General features: G+C 37.0%; 1 protein-coding gene across 1 annotated transcript in view; it reads right to left on the bottom strand.

The window, feature by feature from the left end:
* The window catches only part of LOC124172293 (zinc finger protein 271-like), a 43622-nt gene that overhangs the window by 6288 nt on the left and 24709 nt on the right, over nucleotides 1-12625 (bottom strand). Inside the window, exon 5 of the mRNA XM_046551724.1 lies at nucleotides 12208-12280. Within this exon, the coding sequence (XP_046407680.1) occupies nucleotides 12208-12280 (73 nt within the window). The remainder of the gene's footprint in view (nucleotides 1-12207; nucleotides 12281-12625) is intronic.

Raw genomic sequence — 12625 nt, 5'->3', positions numbered from 1 at the left:
ATTATACAGACTGTCCCAAGGGTTGTGTGTCATTTTTGACCTGTAATTTTAGTAACTTTGCATCGAGCAATATTCATGAAAATTGGCACACTTAAGGGGAAAGGTCATAAGTTTTTCTGAGTGTATGTAAAATGTTAAAATTTTGAACTTTTGACCTCACAATTTGGGTCCAAACCAAAAATTTGAATTTGCCTTATGGGGTTTCAATGTTAAATAAATCGATATAGGAAAAAGTCTGAATTTCTTTGACCAAGATGTCAATCCTTAGGTTTTCGGACACAAGAAACCCAAAAATAACAATTTTATTTACGAGAATTCAACCGTTGGCCCAGTAAGATCACCAGCAAGGTCATAAGGGTGGTAAAAAGAATAGCATACCAACAAAGGTGTTGATCCATGGGTTTTAAACGGTGCCCAAGACATTGGTAATGTCCAAATACCCGTATTATTCACTAATTGTCCTCTGAGGGTCACAATGGGGGTCAAAGGTCATACAACTAAACGTCGGGCCATAATTACAACCAACGTGTCAAACCATAGGTTTTGAAGGGTGCCAAAGTTAGTTAGGCACTTCATAGATTCATGTTGTTGATTTTTTGACCTCCGAAGGTCATAATGGGGGTCAACGGTCATAGAGTCAAACATCGGGCCATCATTACAACCAATGTGTCGAAACATAGGTTTTAAAGGGTGCCAAAGTTGGTTTTTGCAGTTCATAGATCCGTATAAAAGATTATTTTGACCTCCGAAAACCTTAATGGGGGTCGAAGGTCATAGAGAAAATATGCAACGCGCTAACCCTCCCTTCCTTCTGAGATTTTTCCATTTCCTTAGCAGTCTTTTCCGACAGGCCTCCCATGCCGTCTTAGTTTCACGCCGCAGTTGATTATTTATTTCTCTAAACATTCTTTTGTTATGCCGCCCAAAGTGAAAGACAAAACTCCATTTAAAAAGATATCGGCTATGTCCAAAACCATAGAGTTAAACATTAAAAAAATGGATAAATCCAGCCTTTATTTTGATTGCATCATGCAATGTGATAATAGGTAATTTGACGATTAAAGAGAAATTTCTTAAAAAGGCCAAAATTAATAGGAAAATAAGCTGAAATGTGAACATGGAGTTTTAATTGTGCTAGTCAACCATCCAATTGCAGAAATGGTTTCGATTGCCATGCTTTTCTTCTCAAGGCTCCTGCACCATTACACTTACTAGAGCTTCAAGTTTAGAATATTTAAAGTTCGTTATAATGCACACGTGGAATTGTCCAGTACACACTGCATGGACAATAGTGTGCAGCGGCAAATGCATCTTAATGAAGATGCCGAGACGAAGCCACAACTGCCTGTCTCTGAGATTGTTGGGTGTTCAACAATCTCATCAAAGCAGAGACATACCCAACCAATTTGCAAGTTTGAATGTGAAGTGAGGTCCTGATAAATTTGCTGCTGGTAATGTTTGCAGGACGACGAACAGGCAAGGGGAGCTGTGGTCTTTACAGTCTAACTAGGACTTTTTTCTAAACAACTTGTTTAATATATTTTTAGGACTTTCATGGGAAAAAATCGTAACCCCTTACTTGAGCGTCACCAATGGAGGTCTAATAAATGAAAAGCGGCATAAATGGGTATTGCTATTTGCTTGGTAATCTTTAAAACCAATGGGATTTCAGCGTGGTAATCGAGAAAGTCCTATGTGGCATTTGGCCTCCTTAGGACCTTCTTTGAAGAGAGATATAGTGGAAGACTGTGGTCACAGAGTCGGGAAAAAGGATGTCTACAGAAATAATCAACAATGGCGTGAAACTAAGAGGTCAAGAGAGGCTTATTGGAAAGGAAAGTGGATATGTGTACTATGCCACTCACTTGGTCACCCTTCAAAACCTTTGGTTGGGGACATTAGTTTTCCCATTATTTCAAAACATACCTCTATAACCTTTGACCCCTTTTTGATCCTTGCTGGTAAAAAAATCGACAATATGGATCTACGAACTGCTAAATTGATTTGGCACCCTTTAAAACCCATGGTTCCACACTTTGGCTGTCATGATGGCCCGACGTTTAACTCTGACTTTTGACAATAGCAGCAAACTGCCCCACATAAGTTATCAATATTGAGTTGTGCTTTATCTTAGCCTCATTGATTTCCTTTATAGGGTTTACTTCTGAATTCCACATTACATCCACTTCTTTTCCATTGCAATGTATTTTCTGGCATAATTCACTGTTTAACCTAACCAAGCAAAGTTGCTAAGCCCGCAAAAATAAATGAATAAAGCAGAGTGTGCTCTTTTGTTTCATGCTAATTCTGTAAATTAAATATCAATCAGAACCCAAGCCTATGTATACAATCATTACACTGAGATAGTTTTCACATTTTTTTCAGGTTTTCATGGTCTTAATGTCGTCAATTACACGGTCCGTTAATAAGACAACAATAAGACGATCACCAGCCATATATTAACACAAAATTAACACACGTAACAGATGCCGTACATGTAAACGCAGCCATGAAAAGTGATATCTGTTATGACGTCACCTATCATTTGCAAAATTCAGGGCTGACTAAAGGCCCAACCCAACGGCACTCTTGCTCGGACACCGAATACCATGGCCTACGTTAATATGCGAATGCCCTTGTGACCTTCTTCCGTGGTGACACTGGAAGTCCTTTTTTAATTCCTAGCTGGGAGATAGTTTTTTGTACACATTCTTATTACTGCACAGTAACCAAATTTCCCTTACCCAATTTTTTTTAATTGCAGAAAATATTTTATTGAAAATGTTTATAGAATGTAATAAATAAATAAATAAATTATATATTTATAATGCTTTTGGTTTGAAATATATAAAGACAGAATAAATACCTGCTAAAACATGTTGTTTTTACTGTCACTTAATTATTCACATCAACGAGGTGAGCTCAATGTATTGAGAACTATTGCCATTGCAAAGCCTAGTTACCATAGAAATGTTTCCATAAGTCAAATTCCAATGGCAAACTCATATTTCAAAGCATACAACCTTTTTCCCCATTTTGTGTGGGAACCTAACTTAGAGTTACAAATCAGATAATTTTCGCACAGGGTTCTTTCTGGGTCTATTAGAAATGCAAGTTATTTCATTTGTCCTTTTTCGAATAAAAGTCCATCCCAAGCTATCACTGAGATTGAAATGCGTAGACAAAATAGCCAAAGAGGCTGTGAATATACTGGAGAGGACATAACTGGTCCCGAGCATTGACTGTGGCAGGAATGGGGGTGCTTGGGTAGGAAAGCCTATCATTTGCAAAACATACCTCTATGACCTTTGACCCCCTTTATGATCCTCGCTGGTAAGAAAAATCGACAATATGGATCTATGAACTGCAAAACTGATTTGGCACCCTTTAAAACCCATGGTTCCACACTTTGATTGTCATGATGGCCCGACGTTTAACTCTGACAATAATAATTACCCTAACTTTGACCAAAACGTTGATAATCCCATTAGAGTACAAGCTAAATATTTGGTGAAATATTCGGTCATGATCGAAGTTGCTAAGTTAAAATAAACTATCGAGTATGAACCCAGTAACCTTTTTTCTATCATTATGGGAAGGCTTCGTGAAAATATGCCTAGAATATCTTCCCAATCTATAAAATATTGTCAGTAACCACAGTTTGGTTGCGAAACTAGCTTAGCCAAAAATAACATTTTACAAATGTAATATATCTATCTATTATATATACAACCCGATGTGTGACATATACCTCACTCACTGACCACTGACTGACTCACTGACTGATTCATGTATACAAATTCCCGACCACTTCCGGACGTGCTGGGAGGACGAAATTTTTGCTGGAGGTGGGGAAAAAATATTAGAGATGTGCGAATAGTATCCGCGAATACTCGAATACCTCGAATATTAGAAAGTATTCGATATTCGAGGTTTCGAATAATTATGCGAAAAGTACCGCCTCGAATACCTCGAATACTTTGAATTTCGCGTCATACACTGTCGCACGCACGTCGTTGGTAGTTGACTCGGAAAAATGTAGAGAACTGTAGTCATTTAGTGCTCGCAGCGCCGTTTTACGCAAGTTGACGAATTTCATCAAATTCGTGGATTTTAGCGGTGAAAAGAGTTCGACGAGGGGAACCGAAAATGGTCGGGTGAAAAAATCTGAAAATCCCCGATTCCCCCCACTAGGAGAACCTCAGTGCCGTGGGATAGCAACCTTAGGGCATTTCCCACGATCCGCTATCCCCCTCCATTCAGCACTCGCCTCACCCACTCTGACGCTTTCCTCTTCTCCGAAATCAAACAAAAGGTCCCAGCTCACGCAGGGATCGCATTACGAAGACCCCTGCTTCGAAAAAATATCGAGTTACGAGAACAATAAAAACGTGTTTCACGCCCTCCCCCCCTTTTCTCACCCACTGACCTTTTTCTGGCTACCTGCTTCGAAGTTCCCCAATTCTGGATGTCAACTGCTGTGTGAGTACCGTGGGATACTTACATTAGCGCATTTCCCAAGATCCGGTATCCCTCTCCATTCAGCACTAGCCCCCCCCCCCTCTGAGGCTTTCCTCTTCTTCGAAATAAAAAAAGGTCACAGCTCGCGCAGGGATTACATTACGAAGACCTTAGCTTCGAAAAAATACCAAGTTACACGAGAACAATAGAAACGTGTTTCGGGCCCTCCCTTTTCTCCCCCACTGACCTTTTTTTCCTACCAGCTTCGAAGTTCCCCATTTCAGTGGAGGTCAACCGCTGCATGAGTCATCTATTAGCACAAAAGGTGTCTAAGAATGACTTTCGTCAATTGTTGTTACACCTTTATTGAATTGAAATATTAGTAATGTGCACGTAATTTCAAAAAGAATAAGACCAAACACGATGTATTTCTGAGTTTATTTAAGCATTTTACGCAAAGAAATAAATGTCAAAATACGACGGAGACTTAGCATTCTGGCGAAACTCGATATGAGCAGCAGAGCTTCTCGGAAGTTGATGCGGTATTTTTTTCCGAAAGCATATATCAAGTTACAATTAATGAGTGGTGCTATAAATCTTTATTGTTACAGTCGCAGACAAAGGGATATTTTCTCAGAATATTTGGTTTCTCCCTGATAGCAATTACAATTCATCTTCTTATCTCGTGAGAGCTCCCAAAGATGGACTGAAAATAATTGAAGAAAATCCGGTGGAATAGAGCTTGTATTTTGCAAAATGCCTCAGATTGTCAGCTAGCACTTGGCAGCAGAAGTGGGGGTAAAGCGATGTTAGTTGAATTAATGATATGCCCAATTGTTTCCATAAAATTAAAATATTCATTAATCAGCTAAATTCCTGTTCGAATCATTAAAAGGAAATCAAAATTACTCCCCAAAATCTTGTGTTGCCTGCTGCATAGGCAACCGAGTCAAACATTACAGCATTCATCATTTATTATTCGAGGTATTCGAATATTCGAGCAATGATTTAATATTCGAATTCGATATTCGAATTCGAGAAATCTGCTATTCGACCCATCTCTAAAAAATATTGATCGGAGGGAAAAATCCGAAAACCTAAAAATGTCGATTGGTTTTCGAGCTATATTGATCTGAATTAACCCATTTACGGCCAAAATTGCGAAAACGCAACATTATTGAGAAATGCAAAAAAATGTTTCAATTGAATTTTATTCACATAGAATTCGCTTTTTTCGATAAAAGTATGATTAACTGATTTTTTGTGAGATTTTAATGACATTTAATAAGTATTTCGATATTTATAAAAGTACTCAAAATGTGTCAATTTTCAAGTCACCTGTTACGCAAGATAAATAATTTTTCCTAAGAGTAACCATTCCCTTTATTAAGTTTTTTATTCGTCCATATGGACGTGAAAATTTCAATTAGATGTTAAAGCTTATATTTCGTCAGGGAGTCAACATTAAGTTAAAATCGGATCGGGAAAACAATGTTACATTTTCGCAACTTTGGCCGAATCCGGTATCTATAGGCAGTTACGTAACCCGCATTACCACACATTTCCGTCTAGTAGGAATATGCCGTTTTTAATGTCAGATATAATCCTTCATCTTTTTATGCCACGTATTTGACAGGTATCGTCCTTTTTGATACTTAAAATTCCTAGATATTATGTATTATTTAACCTAAATCCAATTTAAAATAGACATGCTTTACAGTTTGAAAGAAATGAGTCAAAGCGAATATTTTTACAGAAGATAACTTACATGCCAGCTTTTAATTGACAATTTTATCCATACAGATTAAATTATAACAAATAATAACTGTTTACGAAATACATGAAAGCATTTTGGGTGGAATGGAACACAAAAATTTGTACATTCATTCCGATTAAGTCCTTCCTTACTTCACGAATCAGCAATATCACTGACTTCCACAACAAGATATTGACCATTGGGTGTGGATTTGGTTCGGAAATCATTGAGCCAAAACATATTTAGATTAATAAAAAATAATCTACACTTTTCAGACCATTACTGTCTGGACAAAAATCACAGATTTGTAAATTATGACCTCAAATTGACGACTTGAATTAAAAATTATTACAATTCAGAATATTTGCGAAACATTTTTCAAATGAGAGCAAATGGTAGCTTAATTTGGTCACTAGAGTGCATAAATGTTCTTTAAAAAACGAGCCTTTTAGACTTCGCTTTTAACTTTGGTGCTTATGTTATTCAGATGGCTTTACGGTTCAACCAGGCGATAGGAAATTACTTCCATCGAAAGCATCGAAAGGCTTGGAAGCAAGTTTTATTCAGAAATTTCTCAAGGTTATCCCTGAACCCTCTAATCATCGTATGTTTTTCGATAACTTCTTTTCATTGCGCGCTTTTATTGTTTTGAAAGAAAAAAGATTTTTTGTCACTGGAGCTATCCGTGAAAATATAACGGAGGAGTACCTAATAGAATATAGTAAAACTATTGGCGTAAAACCAAGAGGAACATGTAAACAAACATTTGATAAAGGTTTTAGTACTGTCCGATGGAATGATAACTAGATTGTCACTGTAGACAGCAATACAAGTTCTACGCCTCCATTGGGCACAGGGAAAGGTTTCAGCAAAAAAAGAAAATACTATTCTACAGCCTCGAGTTATTCGAGAGTATAGTACATATATGGGAGGTGTGGACCTACTTGATTATGCAAATGCAAATTACCCCACTAGAATTCTGGAGAAAAAAGGTCCAAGTTTATCAACTTACAGGACCGCGTTAGCACAAACGCCTGGAAATTGCACAGGTTATGCAACCAAAGTAAATGTTACTGGTAGACTTCAAATCGTTTCTAGCAGGGACGGATCTAAAAAGTAAAGTGAATGAGTCAGTAGATGATGTACCTCTTTGCGATTCACGTCCATAAATATAGAAAAAGGTAGGGCATGTAATTCATCGTGGATTCATGAAGCATGAAAGGAAGAATTTGGTCAGAGAGTTCATAAAATGAGACCAGAAGTAGTTGCCGAAACGACAGTTAAAAAGCCAAACCATATATTATTGAACAAAATTTAGTGTTCCATTGCACCCAAAATTCTTGAGTATTTCGTAAATAGTCATTCATTGTTGTAATTCAATCTGCAATGATGAAATTAATACCAATGAAAAAATGTGAAATACATACTCTTCTGAGACAATATTCCCTTTGACTCATTTCTTTCAAACCGTAAAGCATGCATATTTTATTGTGGATTTAGGTCAAATAATACAATATCTCATTGGAAACATAATATATAAGGATTTTATTTATCCAATATGACGATATTTGTCATATGTGTGTCATAACAAGGCATAGGATTATATCTGACAGTAAAACCGGCACATTCCTAGGAAACGGCAATATATAGTAATGCGGGTTGCATAACCACCTATAGATACCGGATCCAGCCAAAGTTGCGAAAACGCAACATTTATTTTTTACCACAAGCAAATTTTTAAAAGGCCCATCTCTTCCATTTATTTTATTTAGCATGCTATTAGGTAAAATGAAGGGAAAAAATTATTTCTTTTCAAATATTTCTTTACTCGGCCGGAAATGGGTTAACATGGGAGACATATGGGACTAAAACCTTTTTCCTTTAATTGCGTATTTGTAAATGTCTCAGGAACACAAAATTTCTGTGACGAAAACTAGATTTTTGGGTTGATATTTTAGTATGGAATTCTTTGCCATATTTCTATTTAAAGCATTTTTTATAAGTTGTTAAAATTTCCAATGCTTTTATAATGGATTTAGGTCAAATAATACAATATCTCATTGGAAACATAATATCTAAGGATTTTATTTATCCAATATGACGATATTTGTCATATGTGTGTTTTTTACAATTTGTCATGTGTGGTCCTATGTTTGGATTTTTTTTTACCAACTTGCAATAATTGTAGGACAAAGTCCTCAATTGATAAGATACTAGATTTTTTGGTTAATTTTTTGTGTGGTTTTCTACGCAATATTTTATTTTTAGTATTTTTTTAAAATTTTTAAAATTTCCAATGCCTCTCTTATGGGTCTATCTTTGAATTTTTCTGACCAACTTATTGTTTAATTTAATGGGGTGCCACTGCCGCAAAACCATGCTTGCACTACAGCTAAAGAGCCGGAATTTTTAGAGAAGGAAGGCGATTACGCATAATACAGGAAACACACCTAAAGATCCCTGATAACCCCCTTGAATCCCCACAAAAAAATTCAAATTTGTTAATGAGATTTATTTTTAGGTAACCTATCACCCTACATGTATTTTTTGATTGATTCAGAAAGGCCAAGGAATGCGCTTTCTCCCTAAACAATTTCATTTTTCCAGGTTTAATTACGGATCCACAAAAAAACTTCAAAGTTTGTAATGTACATTTCATCATAAAATAGTAGTGTCAATTTGAAAATCAGAAAGAATATTACGATTTCGAAAGATCAACATAAGATTTTGCCAATTTTTACCAGACCGATATCTTTCAAACTTTGTAGTTACATACAACTATGCATTATGTTTCCATAAACATAAACATTCGATAAATGTTGCAGTCGATATAACAACGAAAAAATAAAAATGGGGGCACTACTAATTTTTTTCCGGGGAGAGGTTTACTTTTTATTGTATTACTCTCGAAATATGGATGTCATAGGGGTAACTTCTCACACATATGATCGTACAATGATGTAACCATATAATATTGTCATCTTTAAACCCCCTGAAAACCACTAAAAAATTAAAATCTGCATATAAGTAGCCTTTTCGGGTACTATTCGTCACAATTCCGCCGCTTTTCCAAGCCTTACCACTCATCGCTACGGAATTGATGTGGACGATTGATGACCCCTGGCAGTACAAAGATATAAACCCCTGGTATCCCCCTATAACCTCCAAAAAATAAAAAGGGGCCATTAAGTCTCCTATTTGGGAACTTCTCTCCAACATTACGCCGCACTACCCGTCCCCTCCGAGCTCTAGATACGGAATATTTGGTGAGGGCGGGCCACCGTACACCATATGGGAAAAAATACCTGAAAACCCCAATCACCTCCTGGAAGTTCGCCAGAAAAAAATAAAAAATTTTTAAAGTCACCTTTCCGAGTAGTATTTGTCACAATTCAGCCGGTGTTCAACACCCCTACGACTTATTAAAACCTCCGATAACCCCGTGAAACCTCCCAAAAAAGAATTTTCTGATATATCGCCTCTTCGGGTATTATCGTCAGAATTCCGCCACTGTTCCGGACCCCTAGGACTTATGTGCACGGAATTGATGAGAACGATTCGTGACCACTGGTAAAACACAAGTATAAAAACCCCGGTATTCAGTTGAAACCCCATGCGGAAAAATTAAAACTTGCCATAAAGTCTTCTTTTATCTTTCCAATCACCGCTACATAATCAATGTGGACGATTGGTGACCGCATGTATAACACACATTAAAGCCCCCGCATCCCTCTGGGCGCCCCCCTCGGTGGAGAGGACCCATTAGGAGGACTAAGTGGAGCAGCCGCAGGGGGGGGCTTCCCAAGGTGGCGAAGCCGCCCCACAACGAGGAACGGCAAAGCCGTTCCAAGGAGTAACGTGCGTAGGCACGAAGGGGGGAGGGCTTCAGTAACCCTGGGGCAGCAAAGCCCTTCCGAGTATCAAGCGGTGCAGCCTCCACCCCTGGGAGGCGAAGCTGCCTCTCAACGAGGAACGGCAAAGCCGTTCTGTGGAATGAGCGCTTCCTTACCCCCTGGCCGGCAAAGCCGACCCCTAGCACTTTTAGGTCAGATTACTCGAATAAAAAATCTTCAAACACCCACCAAATTCGATGGCGGAGCCGGACCTGGGGTTCCTAAGGGGCGGAGCCCCTTAACAAGCGCGTCCAGAGCGAGTCTATTCCCCTGCAATCCTACTGGTAATTAATAATATTACATCCAATGGAAATCTTATGATAGCCGACCGGTCACAAAAATGGTAGGAAAGTATGTTCACCACGATATAAATTATCACCACGATATGGCTATTTGCATAGTTTAATATACACAGTAGTATGACGAACTATCAGTAAACTCCAACGACAATGTGGAAGTAAAATTTGCATTTTCATTTTATAAATCAGATGCCACATAAGCAATAGAATACTTGATTATATACATACACTCTTTGAGACTACGTCCAAAAATGGTGAAACCAAGATGGCGGAATTCTGACCACTCTTTAAACTCAAATATAGCACCTCGAGTGTATGTACAACCTCCTTGAAAACAACAGACTTCCGCCATTAAAATGAAAAATATCGGTCAATGTGTCGTCATATTGTACGGACCAATTACTACACCTCTAATACCCTTGTGTAGATAATTGCGTAGACTGAGTCTGCACCTGCCTGACCTTGAAACTTAATTAACATATTGAATTTGATCAGTCAATTGTAGTATCAATATCAACATTCTGATATTTTTAAGGCTTCACGGCAAAATTCAAGGCTTTTCCAGATTTTTTCATGGCAGACGAAATTCACGACTTATTTACAGTTTTAAGCTTTTCTCAGTTGAGTGGGAACCCTGTATAAGAGTGTCGAAATAAAGTTGGTAGAGGAATACTGTATTAAAGAGTGAAAATTAATATTGGTGTTGTATATTTTGACATTTACATATTGTACTTCTACCAAACAATGCCGGAAACGATTTCATACAGTCATTTCATTGAATTCCACCCACAGGTTTCATACAAATACTGCCCTTAGATATACAGGCACTGGTACCTCATGCTATGCACCCTTTAAAGATGATAAATTAGAAAATTTTTCCATGAAACCGGTCGTAATGGATAAACATTGACTAAATTAAGGAGGAGGTCTCATATGAATCCTTCACTACCATAAATGCTGTATGTCACTAAATCATAAATGAACTTTTACAAGCTAATGGCCTAACTAGTTACATACTTGATAGACATTGGCTGAAAAATATATTTTATATCAAAAGAACTTCTACTTCATACAATAATATTATTATAATTATGTAGAATATACCCCTCCTCCTATCTTGGCTCTGGTACAAATGCATGTGATAGGGCCTGTATCATCATATTAAGAATGACATTCGAGTGCCAAAACTAAAGTTGGTAGTAGAGTAGTGCATTAAAAGTTGAAATTACGTTTTTCATTGTATATCTAAACATGGACATTAGTCAGTCATTCCACCGAATTCCACCCAAAATTATTACAGAAACCCCACCCTGGTATCTCATGCAATTCACTCCTTTTGGATGATTAACTAGGAATTTATTTCCTAAACACTGGTTGTAAAGTATAATTAAAGTAAAAATAAAGTATAATACATTGATAAAATGAAAGAGGAGATTTCATATGAATCCTTCACCACCATAAATGCTCTATGTCACTCAATCATAAATGAAACTTTACTAGCCAATGGCTGAGGTAGTTGAATACTTACAGACGTCAGCAGGAAAAAAAATTTTTACATCAAAGGAACTTACACTTATTAAATATAAAAAAAATTATAATTATATAGAACACACTAAATTTTATGTTGTTAGAAATTGATAGCCACACAAAAATAAATAAAAATATTCTCTCCAAATCAAGTGACATGTAAAATAAAGAAAAAAGTTACACATCCATGTCTAACTTAGGTCCTTCATCCTTAAAAAAAGTTGTAACAAACTCTCCACCCATATAATTGTAAGCCCATGAGTGTACTCACCTGCAGCCTCGGTCGTGGAGTCATTGGTCATTTTCCAATTATCAATCAGTTTTTCATCCTCTGTAAACATAGGCTGAAAATAAGAATCAAGATATAAATCATGAATGCATAGGAGAATCAGGATTATTTTAGAAAATGATCAACTACAACTGAATTTAAAACAACATTTAACCCATTAAATCCCAAGCACCTTAATAACTTGAAAATTCCAAAATTTTTGATAAATTAGCACTAAAACTAACTCAAATAAGGGAATTTATCCACTTTCATATTTTTATTGCTTTTAGTTAACCGTTGGTGAAACGTTGCGTAGACGCAACGTTGGGAGTTCTCCGGCTAAAATGAGTCAAAACCTCTTTTTTGTCATAGCATGTTTTATTCGTTCAAAGCATATTGTTTTTTTGCAATACAAATACAT

The sequence above is a fragment of the Ischnura elegans genome (assembly GCF_921293095.1).
Source record: "Ischnura elegans chromosome 13 unlocalized genomic scaffold, ioIscEleg1.1 SUPER_13_unloc_1, whole genome shotgun sequence".
NCBI classification, from domain to species: Eukaryota; Metazoa; Arthropoda; class Insecta; order Odonata; family Coenagrionidae; genus Ischnura; species Ischnura elegans.
The sequence above is the reverse complement of the archived record's forward strand: the minus strand, read 5'-3'. Positions and strand labels throughout refer to the sequence as shown.